The sequence below is a fragment of the Drosophila miranda genome, chromosome 4, assembly GCF_003369915.1.
Source record: "Drosophila miranda strain MSH22 chromosome 4, D.miranda_PacBio2.1, whole genome shotgun sequence".
Lineage (NCBI taxonomy): Eukaryota > Metazoa > Arthropoda > Insecta > Diptera > Drosophilidae > Drosophila > Drosophila miranda.
In genome coordinates this window covers 18,894,947-18,922,090 of record NC_046677.1, presented here as the reverse complement: position 1 = coordinate 18,922,090, position 27,144 = coordinate 18,894,947, and the positions used below count along the sequence as shown (strand labels likewise).

The window sequence follows — 27,144 nt, the reverse complement described above, 5'->3', positions numbered from 1 at the left end:
GGCCACCTGTAAGCTCATTATAAGGGAGCAATACAAGCGACTAAACAACGATATGTGGCAAACAGTGCCACGATGTCGCACAACTCGGCAAACATGGCCGACCATGGACATGAAGCGCACCTCCGAGCTCCTCAAGTTAAGCAGGAAAAGGTGCAGCGTAGTCACACGTTCCCTCACGGGACACTGGCTAATAGGCACCCACGCTAACAGGCTGGGGGCCCCACATAACGATTTTTGTCGCAGCTGTAAAGACGAGGAAGAGGAGGAGACAGTGGAACATCTGTTCTGCTCCTGCCCAGCTCTCAGCAGAAGAAGGCTACAGCACCTGGGCTCAGCCTTTCTACACGACATCTCAGAGATGTCCAAACTATGTCCCAGGAGGATAGCGAACTTTGTGAGAGCATCTGGATGGGATAATTGCTGACAGGAAGTCTCACAACGCAGGAAGGAAATGATCCTATGCGGTATCACAACGGGCCGAAACCGGCCTAAGTGTGACGGGTTCCGAGCGAGCCCGGCAGCCGCCTCAAACCTAACCCAACCTAAGTATTCAGATTGCCACGGCCCTGTGGAATGAAGTGTTGGAGCTCAAAGAGCTGCTCAACAATGTATCAACGATCTCTGTCATCACTTCACCTTGCCGCAGCGATATAATCGACTGGAAATGTATCCCTCCTCGTTCTCAAATTTTGGCTGGTTATGAAAAGCTTCTGTCAAGTCGAAAAAATACCGCTTTTATCGAGTCGTCGGAGCAACAGTTCTAACTCTAGAAAAGCTTCGCATATGAGATTTTCTCTCGTATATGAGATTTTGGCAATTCTTAACTCTGATCTGCTTGCCGGTTCTTACCGCAATTATATCGAAATAAAGATTCGTTATTAAAATCGTATCTGTATTAAGCTGACGCTTCCGACTTATTACGTTTTCTCGCTCCGGTCTATGACAATATAACATCGGACTCAGTTGCGCGCACTGACGTTGGTTCCTGATGTGGCTTTCAGCGTGGGTGGGCTCAACCAAACTGTCCGGACGAGCCGGCTTGATGAGCTGTTTGCCATTCAGCTGGCCACGAAAAATACTCTTGCAAGCTATTCGGAAATTTGTCACCGTTGCTGCGTCACAAAGCAGTGAATAAGCTTTCCTTCTTTTTCTCTTTCCTAAAAACGGGACACTTGGACTCATGCCGACCCGACCCGACCCGGCCGGACTCGGTTTGGGTGGATCGTATTTGACGGTGGACAGAAGGTTGCAAGCTCGGCGCTCTTGGCAATGCACAAATCTCTAGATCCGGAAGCTAGGATGCATGCAAGGTTTGATGAATGTATTCGTATGTTTAGGCAAGTAACTTAAGCTAACTGTGCTGTAATCACCAGGAAGTACTTGAGGGAAATCGTGAGGATGGCATAGAAAAATTCCTAAGGATTAATGAAGGAAGCGACACAACTAAAACTCTTGGCTTTATGTGGGACTCTGCTGGACACCAATTCAAAGCCTTCCAAGCGGTCGGTTTTATCTACGATTGCGCGTTACTTCGCGCTTCCATATATGTCGTGTCCAGGGAAGGACAGTCGTTTAGCCATATTCTGATATTCATTCGAAATGCTCGCCTTATCCAGTCAGAGCTGTGGTTCATCGTCTTAGGCATTCACCGGGGCTCACCGTTTCTGATATTTCACTCGAGTGAGGTCAAATTTGGTCGGACAAATTTCGTTGTCGCCAAGAACGAACTTCTAGATCTAAAGAAGCTTTGTCTGCGCGACTCAGTTATGAAGTAGGTCCATTAATCCTACTTGGCTGACTCGATCGACAGGCATTTCATCCCACCGCACTTTCAGCACTTTGGCGGATTGCAGAAAGCGGCCGTAAAGACTGTTAAACAGCACCTGTACCGCTCAGTCTGTGCTTGGCTCGAACTCTGAACTGCCAGATCACTGTAATTGACCGACGTTGCTTAATCTCTTTCCACATTGGTTTAAGACCGATGTTATTTATAAGAAAATTTTACAAGTCTAACTTCATACAGCTATTAGAAAAGTCTTATGTCATTGCACCGTATCAGTCGAACACCATTTATCACTAATTAGTCTAAAAACTATTTTCACCAACAGTCTAGTCAAATCATACTTTTCAACACACAATTCTCCGTTGCAGCGTATATTTGTCTCACTCATACTGCCTGCTTTTCCCATAATGTTTTTTTACTTGTTCTCGCCAACCTTCCAGTTAGTCGAAGTCCAGCACTCCCCATACAGTACTCGTATATATATGCTATATAAAATAATAATGAATTAAATAAAAATAAAATGTACATATGTATTTAAGTCCATTCTCCAAAAAATTGTCCAGTCTAATAAACTTCACTTCAAGACTATATGCAAAATTTCTAGAAGTTTTTTGTCTCTTTTTCTTCTTGCTCTTGCTATGTAAAAAGCTTGGTAAAATTTCTCCGCTCTTAACGCTCAATGCTATAGTGCGGCTGTGTACTCAGGTACTGCGCGAAGACTCTGCATGGACCCGTGCTTAAGCTATTCACCCTATTCATTGAATCTGGATGCTTCCCCCCATCTGGAAGGAATCGTTTACAATTTCTATTCTTAAGAAAGTTAGAAAGTCAACCACCACAAATTTATTAGATTTCACCTCTTTTATGAAAGGTTTTTCCGGAATCTGACTTTCATTGCTATTTACACCGACAAGTAAAGAATTCGGGTCTGTAATCCACTCCCTTCTAGTGCAAAAACTTGACCTTTTATAATCTAAAACATAGAAAAATGAAAACGGCAAGAAATTCAGACTTATCAAAATGTGAAATACAACTTTTATTTTATTTTTATCTAATTGTACTAATCACATTCTAGAGTACCCTTATTAAAGCGCTTTGACATCTCTAACAAAAACTTGGATTTTAACATCTCAATTACTTCATACGGTCAATAAAAACAGATGTTCAATAATATGTTGAATAATTCAGTTTTAACAGCATCCACTACTAACTAAATGTTGTGTGAAACTAAATCGACAATTTGCGTTGGCCTGCGATAAATATCAATTCAGCATTATAATATATTTCATTGGGAAACTTGATTACATAGAAAAACCAGTAACCCAGCATAATTTGCCAGCATGACGACTAAACAATTCTATTCTACAACAAATTTATCTGATCTTCAATTGAAAGAACAAGGAAACTGTTTATTTGCAGCTCGCAAATTCGACGACGCAATAAATTGTTATTCCAAAGCTATTGTAAGTATACTTACATATGTACATACATATGTATGTATGTATGAACTACATACATACATACAATTCGGCTTAAAATTTGTTCGCACCCTCCCAGCGCGAATAAAAACAAAACAAAATAAATATTTTACGTCTATTTAAGACAAATGACTAGAATTTTGCATGAGTTCTCCATTACTCATCAGATTGTAAATTACATATTATTAAATGTTTACGATTCGGCGTGCAAAAGTACCCATATAGTCGTCATTGTATGCACACATTTGTATATGGGGCAATAAATTATGTGTTGGTAACCTTCGGACTTTTTTTCTTTGCATCTCTTTGCATGGTACTCCGATTTTCAAAGTTAACCAACTAGAATACATAGAAATAAATATTTATATATATTCTTGATCACATTGACCAGCTGAATTTATGTCTTTTTGAGAAAAATATTTGTATGACAAATTGATTTTAATTAAAAAACGAAAAGGATTCAAGTCAAATTCCCACAGGGACGTATTTAATATTGGCTTATTAGTGACTAAACAATCTTGTAAAAGAATTTTGTGTTGCAATGTGTTCCCGAGCCAATCAACATGACTCAATATAGCCATGTCTGCATGTCCGTCTGCCTTTCCCCACAAAGGACGAAAATCTGTGGAATCCACTATTTTGAAGATACGTGTAAACCGAAAACGCAGATCGTAGAGAATGCCCATCAGAGTTGCTTAATTTAAACTAAACTTCTAAGTCCTTGGCTTTGCAAGAGTATGTGGGTTGTTAAATTAGTGCGGCTTATTAACAAGTGGTTTTCATTTTATTCAAAGATAAAAAACCCAACAAATGCTACCTTTTTCACAAATCGTGCGCTTTGCAATCTGAAGCTAAAACGATGGGAGCTGTGCTGTCAAGATTGTCGGCGAGCTTTGGATATCGACGCTAACTTGCTAAAAGGGCACTTTTTCTTGGGGCAAGGCCTTATTGAGATAGACAGCTATGACGAAGCAATAAAGCATCTCCAACGCGGTTAGTAGTAATTAATTAATCAACAGTTCTTCTTCTAAGAATATTTTTTTCCAGCTTACGATTTGTCAAAGGAACAAAAGCAAAACTTTGGTGATGATATAACATTACAATTACGACTTGCTCGCAAAAAACGCTGGAATGTCTTGGAAGAAAAACGAATGCAAGAAGAGATTGAACTTCAAAGTTATTTGAATCGGTAAGAATTTTAGCTGAGTACCGGGTAAAAGGTAGAACCGCGGCCCTTGCCGTGCTCACAACGTTCACCTTTATTTTAACACAAATTAATGACATGCATAAGTCTTTTTAAGACATAGGACATACAAAAAGAACCTGGATTATTCGTTAAAACATGAATTATATATATTTTTTTCAGATTAATTAAAGATGACATGGAAAGTCGTTTATCCAATTTAAAACTAAATGAAAACTTACATGAAGATCAGCTAAAAGAAAAGCAACAAGAAATTGAACAAGAGTGTGTAAGTAACAGATAGAACTAGTTATGCTTGAATTTGCATCACTCCATTTATCGTTGGTGCATATTTTTATTGGTTCTTTTCACATCCGTTCTTAAACTTGAAACACGTAAATATTTTCAGAGATTAAATACATACTGTATTATATTAAATATATATTATTGTACCAAAACCAATTAATCGTCAGTAATACCAAAATAACAGTTACATAATTGAAATAATTAAATGAATGTAACAGCAAGAAGGGAGAGATTCCGACAGATTCAGCATCATATACCAAGTATGGTAGATATAGTCATGTCGGTTTGTTCGTCCTTTGGTCTGCCCGTTCCGGTAATCTAGAAGAGTAATCTAATTTTGTGTGCAGACACTTGTGATATTATACTGAATAGAGTTTGCCCCTTCCGCGTCTTGTAATTATGAAATATTAAGAATTACCAATTTAAAAAATTGTATGCACAAACACTAGCGTTTTCTGCCAGCTATTGTACTCACTTTATTTGTAAGAGTATATATATTTATTCATATTTAATTACTTTTCATGTTTTTTTCATTTTAATTATCCTCCCTTTTTAATATAATTCTTTATCCTTTTACGAAAACTCCATTTGGCTTCGAACAGTTAATGGTGCATTTATTGAATGTTAAAGTATATTCCGAATCATTAATCGGAATATCATTATACACCCATGCTCCGGTTATCGCAAAAAGTTGCTAATTGACTGTAAAATCGAAAAATTGTGTGATCCGATTTTCTAAAATTCTTACCATTTAAAGCTTGCGATTTCTATGCTCTTTCGTTGGAGCGTGGCTCATTTTGCACGCGTGGCACTTTTTGTTTTTGTTTTTCCTTTTTATTGACTTATTTTGTACATGAAAACCGTATTATAAGCTTCAAAGCAATAAGCTATCGTTCAAAGTTGAAAGCCTTTGAAGCTAAAAAATGTTGATTTAAGTCTTCCGTTTTGCTAAAAAAAAGTAATGGTTATTGCTAAGGAAATAGATTTAATAAACAAGATACTATTAAATATTTTTTTTTTTCAGGATGATCATATAAAAGAGCTCAACAATATCTACTCAAAAGTTGATGAACGACGAAGGGTAAGTTATGTAACGAATTAAGAGTATTAGACAATGCAGTGGTTTTAGAATTTTAGACATTCGCACAAACTTAGAATAGTAAAAAACACAACTGTTACATGCACAAGTAGACTCCCATTGGTTCCCAGTGGTTCAGCAATAAAGTAAATCTCTATTATTGTAGGTTATTTTCACTGCCACTGTACCACATTGTCATCCGCATATGTACTTTTATTAATATTCTCGCGCACGGCAGCAGTCTATTCAGCTGTTCTCTCCTGTCTTCGTCTCCCGCTTCTCTTTCTTTCCTTTGCTCTCGCTCTCTCGATCTATCGCGCTCTTGTTGAAGCCTCGCTTGCATTAGCGCATGGGCAATTCGGCCCGCCTGCCCTGGAATTTTGTCTGCACCTTGCACTCTTTTGGTATTGCACATCGTCTTGGATTCTAGTTCTTCAATCCGACACCGTCTCGAATCGACCCCCACGTCCTCGTCGTCCTTGAATCGATCTAAGCCAAGTGACTCGTCGTGCTCGACTAACTCTATTGCCCATCAATGCCGCACACCTTTCGCTCTTTTTATAGATATGGATATTACAAACACACAGTATTTTAAATCAAGTTCGCGATCGAATTTCCTGAAGAAGGTCAGTAGCTCAATGTAGTGCTTACGTATTTCATTCAAAAAACTTAAGTATCTTTCATCTAGTTGTATTGGACTCTGAAATTCTGAAAGGCTGATAAATGCAACTCAAAATCGATCCCAAACACTTTGTAGCGTCAGCTTACCGTCTGGAAAATGTTAAACAAAAATCAAATTGAGGTGAATCTGAGTTGTCCAAATTTAATCTCATTGGACCAGATGGTGCCTGTACAGTTCGTCTCAGCTGAGGAGAACGCTATTCCGAAAATTTGTTGTTTTGACACCATAAAGCATTCGCTTTTTCTTATGATATGAGGACACACATCTAAATATAAAACTGAATCACTAATAATAAATAAGGGTATGGTAAATGCAAAAAAGTATGAAGTAATTATTACGAAGTATTATTGGAGTAAGAAGAGTAGGGAAGAGTATCTCATCTTTCAGGATGATTCTGCATCTTGTCATCGATCGCGCTCTGTAAGTGATTCTTTGGCACTTTGTAATTTTTAAAAATGCATTCAACTAGCTTCGACTATTTTTTAACGATAGATTAACATTGTGAAGGCGGAATTGGGCATTAAGTCCTTATAGTTATTGGCCAGGTTACAGCCCAGACCTCAATATGGTAGACAATGTCGAGGCCCTTATGACTAGTTGAGTTAGGGGAAATAATAGAAGTCTGTTTTGAGGATATAATGGATTAATATCTGAAGGCTTTATACGATTCGATGCCCACTGGGGTCTAATGTGTAGTAAAAGCAATGCCATACTACAAAATAATTGTGAAATATTGTTTATTATTAATTTAGAGAAAACAAAAAACAATAAACCCAAAAAATTAGACGAATCGATTAACATTTGGGGAAACCCCAGGCTGTAGAAGTAAAAAATGAGTGCAATTTTAGAGTGCGCCTCTTTTGTTTGGTTTTGTTCAAAGCGTATATGAAAAGTTCAATTTTGCTGCCTAGTGTTATCAGTAGACAGGAATATTATAATCCTGTATCACATCCACGATTGTAAAACGTAGAATTTAATGTGTCTATATTATTGCAACTCATTATATTAACATATTATAATTTCAGAAACGTGATGTTCCCGATTTTCTATGTGGGAAAATAAGTTTTGAAATACTAACGGATCCTGTGATAACTCCATCGGGGATTACATATGAGCGTAAAGATATTGAGGAGCACTTGCATCGGGTTGGTCACTTTGATCCTGTCACACGAGTAAAACTGACCCAGGATCAGTTAATACCAAATTTTTCAATGAAAGAAGTTGTCGACTCTTTTATTGCTGAGAATGAATGGTCATTAGATTATTAATTATTATTGTAATAGCTAATACTTATAAATGTGTCAATATATTGCATTTTTTACTCTGATAATAAAAAATGTATAAGTAATTGTAGCGATTTAATTTGCCTTTTTTCGTATTAGAAATATACACAACCAGTCTGGTAGTCCGAGGGATTTTTTTGTTTTTAGTTCTTCGGAGTAGATCCCAGCTCCCGTCGCCTAAACTGTTTTTGACTCGTCAGTGTACCTGGAGAGCTCCTATTTCCCGAAGATTGTCTTGCAAAGTCTCAAAGAGTTTAGGGATACACTAGTTTTGTGTAGATGTGTGAAACAGTCGGAAGGAAGCACAAAGTACGTAGGCTTCTATTTACATCCGTAGCCTTAGCTTTTTTTATTATAATTTTATTTTTTTATTTTATTTTCATCTTAAGTTTAAGGTTTTATATTTTCGTATTAGGGTCATGTTGACATGTGATTTTACATATTTATCCATTATAATTTCTTATTTTCATCACATGCTGTTAATAATTACACGGCCCGATGTGCCATTACGTTAATTGCCGGAGTGTCACCAATCAGTCACGTGTGGTCCCGTAGATGCTCAGAAGGAAGACTCGTGATCACGATTCCAAATATGTATAAACTCTGTAATTTATAACTCCTTGTACCGCTTAATCCACCTCTTCTTCTTTTTCAAGAAAATGCCGTCAGAAGGGGAAACCGTGATCACGGCGGGTGGCACTGGGTTTTGAGAATGGTCATTGAATAACACAGCTCCAAATAGCAATGCAACCACACTAACGTGGAGAGAGCGCAGCGCCCTGCAACGAACTGCAACGTGGAGAGGGCAAAGCCCAGCTACGAATGGCAACGGATTTTTATCATTTCTGAGTCCGTTTACGAACATTTTATGATACAAAGCATACAAACATACAATTTACAAAGCAAAACAAATGCGTTGCTTCCGAAGACCTGGGACCCTAAGCTGTAACTTCTATTGATACTCGTACGTTTCCGTTGCATGAACTATCACATTTACATACTGTATGGTTAGAATTAAAAGGAAACGTGCCAACAAAATGATAGGCTCTGCCCACTGAGCACGTCCCGGGGGAACGGTGGGAATTTTTGACAGATGTGGAACCGATTCACTGGTTGGCACTAATATAATATATGTCTACGCTCGAAAATCCATTGAATACCATCAGCTAAATATCGCATAGAAACTTGCGCCTTACCTTGTAGGTACATCCCAGATGGGTGGTGGAATAGCTGGGAAATTTGCGGAGCGGCAAAACCTCGGGGACCGTCTATGATAAGGTAGGTAAGGAATAGGATAAGGAAGCTGGCCAGTGTGGCTAGGCTATAAGGATATGAAGTGATACATCTATATATTGGTTAGTGATTGGTTAAAAACCTAGACTTAAAATCTTAGTAAATCAAAATCAAATTTACAAAATTACAAATAATAGTTGGCGTTGATGCTTTCAAAAAAAGTATTTGACACTATCATAACCATATGACATAAGACTTTATTGACTAACTGAAAAAATTGTGATAGGCAAATCGGAAAAAAGTGAAGTAAATTAAATTAAAATAAATCCCTTTGTGTTCCTTTTTCTACTGTTTCAAATTATCGCAATCTCCTACCATTAGAAATATCTAATACGATATTTTGAAAACATCGAATTAATCGTTTCTATAGCGCACATATAAAGATTGGTTAGTTCTGTGTTTGAAAGTATGGAAGATCAACAAGAAGAAAACGAACAAGATGTTCGCATTATGCGTTTACAAGATCTTATCGAAAAAAACATTGAGATTGGTAAGTAGATATTTAATGTTGAATGCAGGTTAATTAACGAATTTCAATTTTCTTAGAGCAACAAATTGAAAATAAAAGGTTCGACGACTCAATACTTGGTATAGAAACCATTATTAGAAAATCAAACGAAATCGCAAAGGGACAGAAAGAACGTCGTACAAATCCTACGGAGCTCGTACTAGACTCTGAATTGCTAAGGCGCAATCATGAAGTTGTCGGAAAGGCTATACAATATAACACAAACTTTACAGACCAAATGGTCTTTACAGCTATTGTAAGTAGACAACTAATGATATGGTTGTCGCAAAATAACCTGTACTTTTTATAAGGCGAATTTAGTTTTCAAAGACAAAGATGAAAATTGGGACTCTCTTTGCACTGTAGCTATTCAGTTTGGAATGCCGTTATTCACAAATGACAGTATGATAGCCTTCATAGATGTTGCACCAAAACGGCACATTCAGAAGAACCGTGGTCAACGAACACGAAAACCTTTGGTAAGTATGATCATGAGAATAATTATTCACTAAGTTAGTCAGAAGTTTGAATCTGGTCAATAAGTAGATTGAACTATATGTACGTACATATGTATGTATGTATGTATGTACATTATGTAGTTGGCGTGTGCATAGGTCGGAAAAAAGATGTATGAAAATCTTTTCGGTATATTCTGGCGCATTTAATTTAATTTTCATCGTATCCTCAATCATTGCGATTGTAAACAGATTCTTCAACGTAATAGAGAATGTTTCAAACATTTTATATGCACTTGATGCAGTGTTATATCACAGGAGTCCAAAAAAAAAATCCTGTTATTCTAGCTGGTATAGTCTCCAAGATCTAGGCGCAAATTAATACAGACTAACGGGTTTATCTCTGCCAACTATATTTTTCGATTTCTGTGATGAGGCACATACTTAATAATTACAATCAGTAATCTTGCATTTATTTCACAGGTGGAAGAAAAACGTCCAATAAAAAGTGACAAGTTGCAGCGCAAGGAGGAAGGTTCAGCATCAGTCAACAATACGCTTAAACAAATCAGGCAAATCTACAGAACTGGCAACGACCAGCCCATTCCATACTTCAAATTAGTTTGTCACCCCACAAATTTTATGGACTCTGTTCAGAATGCATTGAATATTTCATTTCTTGTTCAAGAAAATATGATTTATATTGAGCCAGGAAATGATAATTTACCACAAATTCGAACTGTTGCCAATCCCAGAAATTTATCTACAAACGGATCTGCTCAGGCAATTTGTGCCATTGATGTCAACTTTTGTCAGGTATGAAAGTAAAAGATGCGAAGGAATATGTAATCTTTATTTGTTATTTCACAGAAAATGGTAAAGCATTACAACATACAAGAGCCAATGTTGAAAAGATTGGAAAAAGACGATAGTTAATGACATTTTTTATTTTATTAAGAATAAAACAATACAAAACCTTGCTCTCATTGCAATAGCCATTTGATTTTTTGACAACGCCATGGTATTGGCACTTAAAATGAAGATGCATTTTATGTCATAAGATAACCTGTACTTTGTATAAGGCGAATTTAGTTTTCAAAGACAAAGATGAAAATTGGGACTGTCATTGCACTGTAGCTATTCACAAAAGACAGTATGATAGCCTTCATAGATGTTGCACCAAAACAGCACATTCAGAAGAACCGTGGTCAAAGAAAACGAAAACCTTTGGTAAGTGTGATCATGAGAATAATTATTCTATAAGTTGGTCAGAGGTTTGATTTTTTGACAACACCATGGTATTGGCAACGAAAGATTAATAATTGGGTTCAGGTGGTGCAGAAGCTGCAACCCCACTTCAACATGTTTATTAGTAAAAAAAAAAAAAGCTCGCTCTTCGTTGTCTATGTTTTGCTCTTGCTTAACTAATTATGCCGAGAGTAGTTGCCCTCAGCGATCGGAGCAGCAATGCAGGCATGTTAAGTGCAAGAAAGCTTCACTTACATTTTGGATATCACTTAATAAAGAACAGATCGTATTTTTTTTATGCGCCGTGTTCTTATTTAATCGGAATAAGTACTCGGCTTATTGGGGATTAAGCTTGTCCCATAGATTTTGCTTGCGTGAATGGTTAAATGTTCTGCTTAGTTCAGTTTATTCAGTTTTTGCTTAGAACCGTGATAGTCACGGTGACATTTCGAGAATTTATTAGCAATTTAATATTGTTAGACATCCAGGGTCTTAAAAACGGCTTGATAATGCGTAATTCAGACTCATCGCTTTCAAATTTTTTTTTAACTGGTAATAATTTAGCATGTTGCTATTTTAGTATGGTATGCTTACTTATTATATTAGCTGTCAGGTTAGACTGAACATAACATGTCCTTCATTGTCCGATCGAAAAACATTGTATACGTTACATGTAATCATAACATCACAAACATTAGACGTAAACCACGTTTCGGACAATGTAAACTCATACATCTTGATAAGTCTTTGAGCATTAACCTGACAAATATTAAATCCTGAGTATTACTTGCTAAGAATACGGATTAATGCATGCCTCTGAACTCATATTATTCTGCATTTTGCAAATAAACTATCCAAAACTAAGAGCCGCATAGAAAAATTCAAAGAAAACGTTTCGAACGTAGTAATGGCTCCCAACTACTCTTACTTCTTCTTTTCACACGTGCCTTCTCTTTAATCGTTTGTTTATAGATTTTCATGCTTTGAATGCAGAGACTATAGCTTTTCAGGAATATGCATGTTATTGAAATGGATCTTAATCCTCACAATTTTATTGGACTAGATTTTGATGGATGTGGTACAATACCAGGTGCTGGCTGCTATTTAAGTTTCTTGCCTAACTATTATATGAAATTACAACCTTTTTTAGTCTGAAAAAAATATCTCCAGCTCACCATGAATTAATACAGTATGTCAAGAAACTCTTTACACACTGAAAATAAATTAAATTTTTTGACTTTGGATAAGAAAATAATGGCCTTTGGTTCAAATTTATCAAATTTGTTTAATTCATAACCATTCAGGGATTAATTATAAAGTAGTTAGTGAAAAAAAAAATAACAAAACTATAAATAGGTAACTTACAAAACAACAAAAACAATGATTACTAATTTTTGACACTGTCAAGAAACTCTTTACACATTTCGTTTTCGAGCTCTGTTTTGATCTCGTTCTTAGAAAAAACGGGACTTTACCGTAATCTATGCTTTTGGCGTTGCTCAGTGATGCTCTATTTTTGCATTGACTTTGATTTGGTTGCGAAATTTTGACCGGTGCACATCTACAGACTAACTTTCTGAAATTTTTAAAATGCCTGACAAAAGACTAAGCTTTGACGTTGTCCAGTTGATTTACTATAATCACCAGTTGGGCAAATCTGTTGCAGACATGGTAGACATGTTTTCAGTATCAAGGAAAACAATTTACAATGTCCTAAGTCGCGCGAAGAACGAAGGGAGACTGGAAACCAAATCTGGAGGTGGCCGTAAAAGGAAGATAGACAAACGGGCAGACCGCATAATCATGAGGAAAATTAATCAGAATCCGCAAATATCGGTCAGGACTCTGGCCAAGGAACTTGACGAAGAACTTGACTGGGTTGTTTCACACGAAACAGTACGCCAGGTTATTCTACGCCATAAATACTCTTCCAGAGTGGCACGAAAAAAACCGCTGCTTTCGTCGGTCAATGTGGAAAAGCGCTTCACTTTCGCTGTTAACATGATCAGTAAGCCGGCAGAGTATTGGGATGACGTCATATTTTGCGACGAAACAAAAATGATGCTATATTACAATGATGGTCCACCCAGAGTATGGCGCAAGCCGTTAACAGCTTTAGATAACCGAAACATCATTCCGACTGTAAAGTTTGGAAAATTTTCGGTTATGATTTGGGGGTGCATCTCTAGCCGAGGAGTGGGAAATATTGAATTTATTGAGAACACAATGGATGCAAAACAGTACCTCCAAATTTTAAAAACAAATTTAAAAAGCAGTGCGGAGAAATTTTTGGTCTCATTACGGACAATAGGGCCAAATTTAAGTTTTATCAAGACAATGATCCCAAACATAAAGAGTCCAATGTGAGAGCTTGTCTGCTTTACAACTGTGGAAAAGTTATTGATACACCACCGCAGAGTCCCGATCTTAACCCCATTGAAAATTTGTGGGCCTATTTGTGGGCCCAAAAACCGCAATCAGCTCAAAGAATTCATATTGGAAGAGTGGCAAAAGATTCCCTTTGAGTATGACCTACAAAAATTGATAAATTCGATGAAAAAACGGCTCCAGCATGTAGTCAATGCTAAGGGTGGACATACCAAATATTAAAATAAGTTAAATATATTAAATAATTACGAAGAATTTTGAATTTAAAAAATGAAAATATTTTGTGTAAAGACTTTCTTGACAGTGTCAAAAATGAGTAATCATTGTTTTTGTTATTTTTTAAGTTACCTATTTATAGTTTTGTTATTTTTTTTTCACTAACTACTTTATAATTAATCCCTGAATGGTTATGAATTAAAAAAATTTGATAAATTTGAACCAAAGGCCATTATTTTCTTATCCAAAGTCAACAAATTTAATTTATTTTCAGTGTGTAAAGAGTTTCTTGACATACTGTAAGACGACAATCAATTACCACACATGTTCAAGTCAACTTACAGACGGGTGTTATTTACACCGATTTCAGTAAAGCATTCAACTCTGTAAACTTCCTTTTAGCACAAAAATATGACCTTTTAGGGTTTCCGCCCAACCTCCTGAAATGCATTTCTAGCTACCTTTGTTCCAGGTCTCAAAGAGTTCTTTTCAAAAAGTCCTTCTCTTCACAAGTTGAGGTTACTTCTGGAGACCCACAGAGTAGCCATCTAGTCTTCTTACTTTACACACTCAGGTATGCGGATGAAGTTAAGCTTTCTGCCAAGTATAAGGACATTTCTTTTCTCACTCTGGCTTGTAATCTCAAAAACATTAAGTCATGCTATTGTACACATATGTTACACCTTAATGCTTCAAAACGTAAAGTAATGACATTTCATCGTTCCAGACCCTTTTTGTCTCCTTACACCTTATCCACCGCACCACTCTTGAGAGAATTACTATGGTTAAAGATTTTGGTGCTATATTAGACCCCAAGTTAGTTTTCTGAACACATACTACCATGGTAAATAAATTAATGAATTATAAAAAGCTGGTCAAAGGAATTTAATGACCCCTATATAACAAAGTCTCTCTATATCTCGCTAGTTCGTCCGATTTTAGAATACGGTTCTTGTGTTTGGCTCAGTACAAAGTACACCAGGATAGTACAGTATCAGTCCAGAGAAACCGTTACTTTTGTTTACTTACAACTGGGATGAAAGGTTAAGATTTCCATCCTACACTAATAGACCGATTTTAATAAATATTCTATCATTAGTTAATCGTAGGAAAATGCTTGATGATCAAGGGTGACGTATGTAGATAGCCCTGACTAGAAACTGTGTACCCGTGTCCCTTCCGTTTTGTAGATCAAATTATTTCTTGCATGAACCCTCTTATGCTCGAATTATAATTAATAAACAGCCAGGCTTCTTTTTTCACTTTCACATAAATTGGGGCTCCCGTTTTCACAGTCCGCAAGATTTCTTACTTTTCAAAATGTTAAAAAATAGATGACTTATTGCTGCATTAACATAAACTTGATACCTATATCAGGGCAATTTATCTTATGCTTTCTTTATGAATCATATTTTCTTAACCAAACCTCTAGTTTGGCGCGTAAAGAATTGGTCAGGGCATTCACTTTTTCCTTTTGGTGCAAGCAGTTAAGGCAGTCCGATTTGGTTATCGGAATGTTGGCAAGAAATGAAAATGTATAAATAATAAATAATAAATAAATGCGCTCCTAACATTTGCGTAGCAGAACAGCGCGGTAATGACAGCAAATTACTGCCACATTTAATTCACAATTTTTTTTGCGAAAAATTAGATTTTTGACCATCAGAAGCTATATTTTTAAAATACATGCTCATGTTTTACAAATGTTACTCACAGCTCGTCAGATATGTTAAATATACAGGTGTTGCATCTAAGATGTCTTGATCTTCTTAAATCGCGCACTTTCTGCCGTCGTTTTGCTTTAAAACAAGTAATTGTGAAAATATTAATCAATAATTTTAGTCACGCTGTATGTTTACAAAGTAGCCAGGTCAGCTGTTTTTGTTTGCCAGAAACGATGAAAAATGAAACATATCAATAACAAAAATATGTGAAACCGGAAGCCCTTTAAAACGAAAAGTTAACGTATTGGCCTTCTTGGCTTCTATGTGCTTGCGCCCGGTCAGCCGCCTGTCCAGATGGACGCCCAAGTATATAACTTCGTTAGCATGAGGGTCACATGCATTGTTTAGAAGCAAAGGGGGACAGCTTTGTTGTAAGGTTGTAAAGGTAGAAGTAACATGCTTTACTTGTATGTGCCAATCTGCAAGCCATATCTACAGTTAATAATTGGCGGGCTGGATGGCCAGTTGCCTTTACTAGGCATTTGGAGCAACTAAGAATCGCGGTGTCATCAGCAAACATCGAGGCTGTTGGCTTCGACTTCGTTACATCTCATGGCAAGAATCTTTTGTAGAGATACGACTGGATCAGTTCATGGATGAATTGTATCAGCAGCTTTGTTAATTTGTACATAGGTCCGCCGCGACCGGGTGACTAACGTCTAGGAATATCCAATATTCCCGTTGTTCAGATACAGTACGTATCTCTGACGAGATGCTGTTGATATGCTCAATCGTCAGGATCAGGAGAACATTTTTTGGAAGACAAATAAGTAGGCCTAATGGTCTGTACTTGGGAAAGTACCCAAGTCTTCTTATTGCATTTTCTAATCTTTCCTGCTTTAACGAGTACAGATTTTAGTGCATTAGCGGAGCAGTCGATGTGTTCTTCAATGTTTATGCGGGGTTACTTTAATGTGGGTACTGGCATATTTCTTGTATTTAAGCCTGTTCGTTCTGTGCGTTGTGAGCCTTTAATGATGCTCTACGAACTCCGGACTTTGGAGAAGACATGGTTGAACAGGCGAGCGATCGGATAATAGATCCGAAAGCGATTCGGAACTTATTAGATCGCACGGGATGTTCTTCGTCTGCGCAGTGTTTCAAACCTGGTATCTTTCTAGGGTCTGATGTCAAATATGTGGGCGTACCCGGGAGAACATAGTTTGGTTTGTTGTTCCCTTTGATGATTGCGTTTTATAACTGCTTTCCTTTGGGAGTCACAAGATAATTTGTTGCAAACCTTTCATAAAAGTGGTGTTTGACGCGGTTTCTAATTAAGATGCCTTTTTCACCGAATGCCCGGATGATCCGTACGATAAAAGAAATAATAGCTTATTTGAAAGTTGTATTTGATTGTGAGGGGCTTCTCTGAAAGAAGCATTACCTTTATGTATATGTCGTAGTGGAATTTGGTTAGTTCAGGTTTATTATTTGAGAGATGGATGCATCTGAACCAGTGTGTTTCGATTTTGCTTAGTTGTTCTCATGAATGAAGTCCATCATATGTTGCTGAAGAGTAAATATACTCGCTTCAATAGGGCTTTGTAGTTGGTTGCTGAGAGTTTACCATATTCGGCTGGGTTGACTATTCTAGTTCGGTTTTTAAAGCACTAGCCAAAGAGTAGTTAGGAGCGCGCTGCCTACCGCCCGTAGAAGTATATATGGCCGGAGAGCTCGAAGTCCGTCTGCGGGTAAATTCCCCATAAGTTGCGTCAGCAGTCAAGGCTTGCATGTAAAGCAGCGGATATATGATCCTACTTTCTGACTGCAGACCTCCTGAGCGTTTACGATCCAAACACTCTGTCAAATGATGCTCCGCGCAAACTTCGAGACCTTTTTCAAAAGCAAAGGAAACTTGGCATCGCATAAAACGAAAAAATACATAAAGTACATGAAACTCGTGGATGAATAGGTTCATTCTTCGGTCGGTGAGATTGATTGATCGGTCTCGGGTCTGATTCTATGCAGACTAGTCCGTCAAACCAGTCAAACACATACAGATTGTGTAGCTTTAGAAATGCTCGATCTCCTTCCTGGCTGGCTTTTAGCTCCCATTGGAATGATTGGTCAAAAAATGAGTAATTGTAGGATTAGCGGTTTTCTTAATAAATTAAACCGAGCACAGTATGTATGTAATGTATGTAAATGCATATATAACGGGCAAAAATAAGCAAAGTCTGATAGAGATACATAAACAGGCGCCATAGCCTTTAAGAGAATAAAATATTTCGTTTTTGGAATATTATAATCAAAATCGCTTGTGATTTTAAGCCAAATAAAAATAAGATAACTTATCATATGTAATAAATATATAGAGTAAAATTAATAAGTGTTCTTACTTTTTTGTATAGTTCATAAACTCGTTACACATAAGTAAACAGGCAATTCTTCGAGTTTTCTTCGTGTTTTTTCGCTTAACGAAATACTTTGCAGTCACGGATGAAAACCGTATTTTATACAGCCCAGCAGAAGTAATATAGGTATGTAAGTGTTAGGATACGAGTACTATGATGTATGTAATCTGGGACGATATGCATGGTGTTTCTATTTTTTTAAATGCTGTATAACGATGAATTAACGAGTAGTAGTAGTTGATGGAAAATGATTTTATACGTCACTTATCTACCATTTGGTTCCAAATTTTCATCATATCTCTTTGCAGCTCAATTGGGATAATGTATAAACCTGTTGATTTTATAATTTGCGCTTTGAAAATTTTAACAATATACTTTTTCTTGCATATTTTTAATTTTTATTTTCATTTCTACAAAATGTAAATAAAAAATACTAATTTTATATACGTGGTTAAGCTTAAGCTCTCGGATGCATATCCTTACACATATATGTACATATATCTAATAACGTCGAACATCATCGGAAAAGAGTACTTTTCAAGCAGATAACAATCAAGGTTCCACCAGTTTTAGTTTGATAAATGAATCAAATGAAAATTCGCTTTAAAAAGTATTCGTTTTAAAAGTATATTTATTTTTTTGTCGGGTATAAATATTCGGGCGGCAACGATATTTGGTGTTTATGTGTGTACATATGTATATATTTACATCAACGTGCATCTCTATCTATGCGTATACATGTATGTATGTATGGCCATTTGGACATATATGTACATATAAGTTCATAGATATAAATGGGTAGGCATGGCCTGACAATCGCTCGTTTGCTTTCAACTAGTGGTTGCGGGTGGTGGGAGGCAACATGATGGCAACCATGGCACTATGAGCTAAGCCCTGTATTTTTATAATGGCTTTTGTTTGAATTCAACCGCTTGAGTTACGATGAATCTTACTTCGAAGCTGATGGCTTTGTTTTCATCGCTTCGTTCTTAAACCATTTTTACGAAATTTCAGTTCGGATTTGCGTAGCACGCGGCGACTACGGTGGTTGTAACGGACATAGCTTGAGATTAACTGGATAATTCAAATAAAATTGAAATAAAGTGTACAATAGAGCATAGCAAAAAAATAAAAAGAAAGTTCTACATTAATAAATATTTGTATGTAATATTTATTACAAAAAATTAAAAATGTATTTCATCGTTCGAAAATGAATTGTAAATGTGTTATATTATTATATTATGTTATAACATTGGTTCCATCCTATTCAATCTACAGATAATAGTTGTTCTGTTCTTTTTTCAAAAATTACACCAGTTATTTGAAAATTATTAATGTTACAAATTTATTTTTGTCATAGATACTTTCTAACAAATTAACGTATAGATTAAGGGATATATTAGTTTTGTGTAGCTGTGTCTAACACCCAGAAGAAAGCGTTTCCTACCCCGTAAAGTATATATATATATTCTTCAATATAGCTATGTATGTCTGTCTGTCTAGATCTCAGACAGTCTAGATCTATAAGACTTAGAACAACCAAATTTTGTATCCAGACTCCTCTTATATTACACTATTACATGTGTATTTAAAAACTGGCCCATGCCCCCTCAAAGGAATAATATATGTGCCATCCACAGTTTTGAAGCAACTAGAAAATCGAACTGGCAGAATCATTCAGAATAAAGTCATTATTATAGCCAGAATCAATAAATCGATTGTCTGTTGATACGTTCCCCCTTCACACGGTCTTCTTCATCCAGCAATCTAGCACATAACTAGCAAACGTGGTTCCCTCTTTTACGCGAGAGCTTCCATCCAAATCGGAGAGCTACCAGAGCCAAACCCCTTTGTCAAACTCTCGCAGCGCAATTTGGGATGTTTCGCGTACAAAAACATTGGTTCTGACGTTCCGATAACCAAATCGGTTGTCGTTGGACAGACTTATTTCAAAGAAAAATTTGACGTTGGGGTAAAGAAAAATATTATAAAAAAGGCACAAGCTAAAAAATAAAGCTCTGGTGAAGGTGTCATATACTCAAATGTTAATGCATCATAAAGTCATCTATCGTCTCAATCAGGAGAGTTTATTAAATTTGTGTAGAAAATGGATGTGTGTAATGTCTCGAAAGAAGCGTTTCCGACCCCATAAAGTATATACATATACTCTTGATCAGCATCAATAGCCGAGTCGATAGAGCCATTTATATCTATCTGTCTGTCTGTCCGTCCGTCCGAACGTCTTGTTTAACGTTCTTAGAGACTATATGAGCTAGAGCAACGAAATTTTTTATCCGGACTCCTGTGATATCACTCTGAATCAAGTTTTTTTTCAAAATTTTGCCACGCCCCCACAAAAAAGAAAATCTGTGGTATGCACAATTTTGAATGACCATATCTTTAGAGCTGATGATTATTATAGCCATAAGGAGCAAATAAATTTCCAGGGGCTACGCAACGCCGTCCCTCTCTCACACACTCTTGCTTGTGCAGTGTGCGCTTTCTGGCGGAGGGAAGCCAGACAGAAATGCACATACTGACTGAGTATCGTATATATGTAGAGTGCTTTTCAGGTTGTATATGAATAGAACCCGCCAGATCGGATCTGATTTTATGCAGACTAGTCCGTCAAACAAGTCAAACATATACAGATTATATAGCTTTAGAAATGCTCGATCTGCTTCCTGGCTGGCTTTTAGCTCCCATTGGAATGATTAGTCAAAAAATAAGTTATTGCAGCAAATAGCTGTTTTCTTAATAAATTAAACCGGTTACAGTATGTATGTAATGTATGAAAATGCATATATAACGGGCAAAAATAACAAAGTCTGATAGAGCCGCCATAGGCTTTAAGAGAATAAAATATTTGGTGTTTAGAATATTCTAATCAAATATTCAATCACTCGTGAGCTTAAGCCAAATAGAAATAAAATAACTTATCAAATCTAATATATGTATATATATAGAAAAATACATAACAGTGTTCTTACTTATTTCATAAACTCGTTACACATATGTATGTAAGTAAATGTGCATACAAAAATAGACAATTGTTCGAGTTTTCTTCGTGTTTTTTCGCTTAACGAAATACTTTGCAGTCGCAGATGAAAAGAGTATGATGTATGTAATTTGGGACGATCCGTATGGGGCTTCTACCGTTATAAAACGAGATATTAACGAGAAGGAGTAGTTGAAAGAAAATTTGTTTTTGCGTAAATCATCTACAATTTGGTTCCGAAAATTTTGATTATATCTCTTTCACGCTCAATTGGGATAATGTATAAACCTGTTAATTTGCGCTTTAAAAATTTTAATAAGATACTTTTTCTTGCATATTCTTCATTTTTATTTTCATTTCTACAAAATGTAAATTAAAAAAATACTAATTTTATATACGTGGTTAAGCTTAAGCTCTCGGAAGCATATCCTTACACATATAAATATATCTAATAACGTCGAACATCATCGGAAAAGAGTACTTTTCAAGCAGATAAGAATCAAGGTTCCACCAGTTTTAGTTTAATAAATGAATCAAATGATAATTCGCATTAAAAAGTATTCGTTTTAAAAGTATATTTATTTTTTTGTCGGGTATAAATATTCGGGCGGCAACGATATTTGGTGTTTATGTGTGTACATATGTATATATTTACATCAACGTGCATCTCTCTCTATGCGTATACATGTATGTATGTATGGCCATTTGGACATATATGTACATATAAGTTCATAGATATAAATGGGTAGGCATGGCCTGACAATCGCTTGTTTGCTTTCAACTAGTGGTTGCGGGTGGTTGGAGGCAAGATGATGGCTACTATGGCACTATGAGCTAAGCCCTGTATTTATACCCGATACTCAAAGAGAGAATAGGGGTATATTCGATTTGTGGTTGCAGTGGATGTGTTTAACACCCGAAAGGAAGCGTTTCCGACCCAATAAAGTATATATATTCTTGATTAGCATCAATAGCCGAGTCTATATAGGCATGTCTGTTTGTCTGTCTGTCCTTCTTGTTTGACGCCTAGTTCTTAGAGACTATTAGAACCAGAGCAACGAAATTTGTATATTCAGACTCTTGTGATATCACACTGAATCAAGATTGTTTCAAAATTTTTCCCCGCCCTCTTCCGCCCCCACAAAGGACGAAAATCTGTGTCGTCCCCAATTTTGAAGATTCGAGAAAACCAAAAACGCAGACTCATAGAGAATAACCAGATTTTCCACACTGCAGCATCTGAATCAGATCGAAATATTATTATAACCAAATAGAACAAATAAATAGAATAGTGACTACGTAGCGTGGCCACGCCGTTTACTTATTTTCTGTCTATCTCCCACACTCTCTGTCGTGCATTATGTGCGCCATCTGGCATATGGGAGCCATACTGACTGAGTATCGAGTATAAATATAGAGTCGCGGTCGTAGCAGCGACTTACAACGTTCTCCCTCTTTTTATAATGGCTTTTATTTGAATTCAACCGCTTGAGTAACGATGAATCTTACTTCGAAGCTGATGGCTTTTTTCATCGCTTCGTTCTTAAACCATTTTTACGAAATTTCAGTTCGAATTTGCGTAGCACGCGGCGACTACGGTGGTTGTAAAATACATAGCTTGAGATTAACTGAATAATTCAAACAAAATTGAAACAAAATTTACTATAGATCTAAGAAAAAAAAAAATAAATAAAAAAATAGGTTCTACATTAATAAATATTTGTATGTAATAATTATTACAAAAAATTATAAATTTGTTTCATCGTTCGAAAATTAAATGTAAATATGTTATATTATTATATTATGTTAGGAAATTGGTTCAATCCCATTCAATCTATAGATAACAACTTTTATTTTATTTTATCAAAAATTACACAAATTACACAACGGACCTTCTACAGGTCCAAGTGAGCTTGGGAGGGTTTCATCACTCCCCCAGGCTACCGCCTGAACCTAACCTAACCTACACAAATTATCTAAAATAGTGATTCTGAAGGCTTCTGCCTTGTCGATTGTTTAGTAGCTTCGGCATTGTGGATGCCACATATTGTCGTCCTTTGTATTGTAATATCGCAAGAGCCGACACACAATTTGGTTCCTCTAGCTCTTACAGCCTCTGAGTACGAACGGACAGACATGGCTATATCCATTCGGCTATTGATGCTGATGGAGGTGCTACCACAAATCTAATATACCCCTATACTATTTTTGTATCGGTTATAAATATATTTATAAACATCATGATACCACTTTTGTATATTCTGATTAAATATAGGGTATACAACTAGAGCTGCGTCCCTTGCTGCGGCTCACAACTTTCCCGACCATTTTGTATATCATTTTACTTTTATATTTTTGTATATATATGTAAATACTTTAATATAGAGTAATATAAAACGCGAGAGCTTCAATTTGTACAATTTGGGACGTTTCGCGTACAAAAACCTCTGTTCTGACGTTCCGATAACCGTATCGTTTGCAACAAGGTTAGGAAAAACGTGCTGGAACGTTGTGACGCGGTAAGGGCCGCGGCTCCTCTTGATACCCGTTCTTAGTCAGTATATGTGTGAGCTTATGATGTATGTACCCAGCAGTACTGGGAACTAGTTCGGAGGTGGTGATATCACCACTCCCTAACAGACCAGGGGTACTTTCTTTACTAACCCTTAACAATGCTTTTCATCACTTCCATTTTTACCCGCAATGTCCTACGACATGGGGACCAGCGACACCACATCGTTTACCCCCGAACTAGTGATATGGGTACTCGTCTAGTAGCTAGTGAAATGGGTACCCATGTAGTAGCTAGTGAAATGGCTACCCATGAAGTAGCTAGTGAAATGGGTACCCATGAAGTAGGCTATCAATCTTCATTTCATTTCATATTTAAATTTTAATTTTATTATATATATCATTTTAGTTTTTAAATTTACTAATTAAAGTCTGCTGTTCGCGGTGGTACTGTTTTTGAAAAAACGTTTTTTTTTTGCAGCTGTAGGGCCTTCCTAAGCTGGACTTCAGCTGATCCAGTCCCCGTATCTACAGTTATGGCATCTATAAATATAAAGTACAGATATAATAGGCATACAAAAATACAAAAAGCATTTTTCATTTTTCATTTTCGTCGATTGTCTCTCGTATTTCGCGGCCTTCAACTTTTTCTTTTTCACTGCACGACACTGTTTCTCCGCTAACACGATTATGTTTGGCTGCATATTTGTCTTATATTTCTTTATTGAGCCTACGCAAATGCCGTTTGCTACATTTGCTTTGACTTACTGTTTAAAATTGAATAATTATAATTACTTGGTCAGCCGCACTGATTTGCACAAACTCCAAACGCAAAAGAACATTCCAGCAATGCAGTGACCGAAAACAGAAAAGGGAGAGGGAAAGGAATTGGAAAAAAGCAGGACAGCATAATTTTTAGCTAACTGCTCTCTTTATTTTCCTCTCATGCTTTTTCGTTTCTTCGTCTACTGGTGAGACGTTGCATCCCAACCGAACTAGTACGGTGGCTGGTGCGCGGTGGGTTGTAGAGTATACAGAGCAACATTTTTTGTCTCTTCTTTGAGTGGTTCGGCGCTCGTTAACCATAGGGTTAGTCCGGAAAGTACCCACATAGGAACCAGCCAAATCAGTAGTTCGGGCATGGTCAATCGCCACCGCCAGTACTAGAGGGTAATTAATGTAAGTTATTAAATGTCGTTTGGTATCGCTTTTCGCAATAGGGATAAACTGATTGTTTAACTAAAAATTTTTATAAAAATCGGTCGAACCGGTTGGTGATGTTTAAATATTAGATTTTATCGGATTTCATTTTTAGAAAAATTTTTTTGGTACTGTCTCTTTTTTTTCTACTTACACACACTCCAGACGGAAGAGTTTGTGAGAGAGAGCGAGCTAGGGAGAGTGAGAGAGAATATGAAAGGGAATGAGTAAACGTTTGGAAGACCTTGCGTAGCCGCTGCAGTTTTATTTGTTCATTCTAATAATCAGATAATCAGATTTTCCAGGCTGGAAATCTGATTAATCTCTATGATTCTGTGCTTTTGTTTTTGGTTTTCTTGTATCTTAAAAATTGCGGATGCCACAGATTTTCGTTCTTTGTGTGTGCAAATGAAATTGCAGTGGCGACTCCCAACGTTCCCCCTCGGTTTTTATATTAAAAATTGAGTTTTTTTTTAAATGACTAATACAAGGTTTTTTTTTCAGAAATTCAAAATGAAAAATATATTTGTTATATGCAGGTAAGCAAACTACATCTTTTCAAGTATATACCTTAACAGTTGATGAAATACGACATATTTAATTATATCTGAAATCAAAAGAAAATTCTACGGAAACGTACGGATACGTACGAGAATGTTGCATGTAACTTAACATTTTTTTTTTTGGAAATCTATTTGCATTCCGCTTTTGGGTGCCATGGAAGGTTGGCAGCGCCAAACGGGGAAGCCTTGCACCTGAACTGTGGGTTCCTCGCTAAAAAGTTTTTTGATTGTCAGCAAAATGGTCACACAGCTGTCTTTGAGATCTGAGCGCCCATTGTCTTCTGGATCCATGTTTTCGATGCTAGATTGCACAGTCAACGCCTGCTTAAAGTATGACTCCAGAATGCCCAAACGACATTTAAGTTCAACAGCTGATGCTTAAACCAGTGTTTTGTGCGTCGACTGTCGTTTTAATGCGCGAAATGTTTCATTTGATTTTGGCCCTTTGATGATTGTACTTTTGTAGGTAAAGGCAGCTGCAACGGCGGAAAAGAAACGATGAAGATGCGCGGGCCGTTGTATCAACGAAAACGAAAACGACGAAGGCAGCGCTGCAATGGCGGGAGGCGACGAAAAGTTACTTTCAGTTTCGATCGTAAACTTTAAATAGCTGAAATAGCGTGAGCGGCAACGTGCGGTAGGTGCAATGTTAGACAGCGACAGTGGCAAATGTGTTGGTCGAGCTATGTACGCAGCGTCGATGGCACTGGCGGAGAGAGTGATGCGACTTAGAAAAACAGAAACGTAGAGAGCAAAATTAGATGTCAACGGCTGCGATAAGAAGGAAAATGGCACGCACACGTCGAATGTGACGAGATGGAGCGAAATGGACAAGTGTTCCGTTGCCTCTGTACAAATAGACATACGAATTTACCGTTCCATACAACCGTCTATAAATGTTAGGTCGTGGCGTCAGAACTGACGATATCCACATATATACCCACTTAGGTTTGGGATTTGTGTATATATGTATGTTGAGTTCTCGGTTCTGTGGGTTCCGCGAGATTGATTTGCAAAAACAAATATTTCTTTTGGGAGTTATTTTCAACAGGTTTTTATGTCTGCCCTGCGTTACGAATACGGGTCTGGGCGATACACTTTGCTGGCCTTGATAAGTCTCCAAAACTGGTCAAAGGAAGGTACGCACGTCAGAGTTACGGTAGCGAATGTGTTTTTTCAATAGAGTGAAAGCGCCAATTTATGGTAATAGCATGATGAGAGAACATGAAATTCGGGAGCGAGTAAGATTATGATCGTATGACAAAAGTAAGGACCAATTGACGGACAATGATTTTGGTCACATGGGAAAAAATTATCTTCTCCATCAAGCTGTTATTAGAAAGGAAACTGCCACTAAAAAACTGAAAATGGTCTTCGATTCATTTTCGAAATTATCAAACGGAAAAAGTCTACCCAGTATACCAAGGCTGCGAAAAGGCATGTTATATTTTCGAGAGAGTGCTGTTCGGTTCACGAGTGTTCATCCCCAGACAGTTCTAGCGTGACCATCTAGCGGTTGTTCTTGCATCTACTGCTCCTCAGCTGAAGTAGAAGGTCATTGAGGACTTGGTTCCACGGAACCGCCTAACTGTAGGGTACCTCTTGTGACCGTTTTCCTTGACGACAAGAACATATGTTAGTGTTTGGAGGAGATCGGAGGAGAAATCCATACCTTCATGTTCGTTCTGGCCACTAGTAGCCACCTATCATCTATTCGTCGCTTGTTATGTTATTTTATGATAAGTTTACAGGCGGCCATTGGCATACGATTATCCGTCTTGTCTTGGAGAAGGGAAGATCTGGCCGAATCGTCTGCTATACAATTGCCCTGATGGCCCTGGACCCATATAAGGCTGATAGCAAATTGCTGAGCCATCTCGTAAAGAGATCTGT

General features: G+C 37.0%; 3 protein-coding genes and 1 long non-coding RNA gene across 7 annotated transcripts in view; 3 read left to right on the top strand and 1 right to left on the bottom strand.

Annotated features, from left to right (window-relative positions):
- Positions 1–2,891: 2,891 nt before the first annotated feature.
- On the top strand, positions 2,892–7,872 carry LOC108163009 (STIP1 homology and U box-containing protein 1). 2 transcript variants are annotated; one of them, XM_033393124.1, is made up of 6 exons: positions 2,892–3,246; positions 4,056–4,254; positions 4,309–4,450; positions 4,628–4,733; positions 5,775–5,831; positions 7,536–7,872. In XM_033393124.1, the coding sequence occupies exons 1-6, from the start codon at positions 3,124–3,126 to the stop codon at positions 7,776–7,778; spliced, it is 870 nt and encodes a 289-aa protein (XP_033249015.1). In that variant the 5' UTR covers positions 2,892–3,123; the 3' UTR covers positions 7,779–7,872. The 2 variants fall into 2 exon arrangements, with proteins under 2 accessions (XP_033249015.1, XP_017153526.1); XM_017298037.2 differs by lacking the exon at positions 4,056–4,254 and having other exon boundaries at positions 3,158–3,246; positions 4,294–4,450.
- A 1,575-nt stretch (positions 7,873–9,447) lies between these two features.
- On the top strand, positions 9,448–11,037 carry LOC108162803. Its single transcript, XM_017297711.2, has 5 exons — positions 9,448–9,576; positions 9,633–9,850; positions 9,906–10,073; positions 10,533–10,865; positions 10,920–11,037. The coding sequence occupies exons 1-5, from the start codon at positions 9,495–9,497 to the stop codon at positions 10,983–10,985; spliced, it is 867 nt and encodes a 288-aa protein (XP_017153200.1). The 5' UTR covers positions 9,448–9,494; the 3' UTR covers positions 10,986–11,037.
- Positions 11,038–11,145: 108 nt separating this feature from the next.
- The window catches only part of LOC108162799 (thrombospondin type-1 domain-containing protein 4), a 30,614-nt gene continuing 14,615 nt past the window's right edge, over positions 11,146–27,144 (top strand). For all 3 annotated transcript variants that reach the window (XM_017297702.2, XM_033393121.1, XM_017297701.2), the window contains exons 1-2: positions 11,146–11,279; positions 25,193–25,227. In XM_017297702.2, coding sequence (XP_017153191.1) covers positions 11,205–11,279; positions 25,193–25,227 — 110 coding nt within the window. In that variant the 5' untranslated portion in view covers positions 11,146–11,204. The remainder of the gene's footprint in view (positions 11,280–25,192; positions 25,228–27,144) is intronic.
- Positions 12,809–14,079, bottom strand: LOC117188766. Its single transcript, XR_004472828.1, has 2 exons — positions 13,898–14,079; positions 12,809–13,829 (listed from the first exon to the last, which is right to left on the bottom strand). It is a non-coding gene; the product is annotated as an uncharacterized LOC117188766 (long non-coding RNA).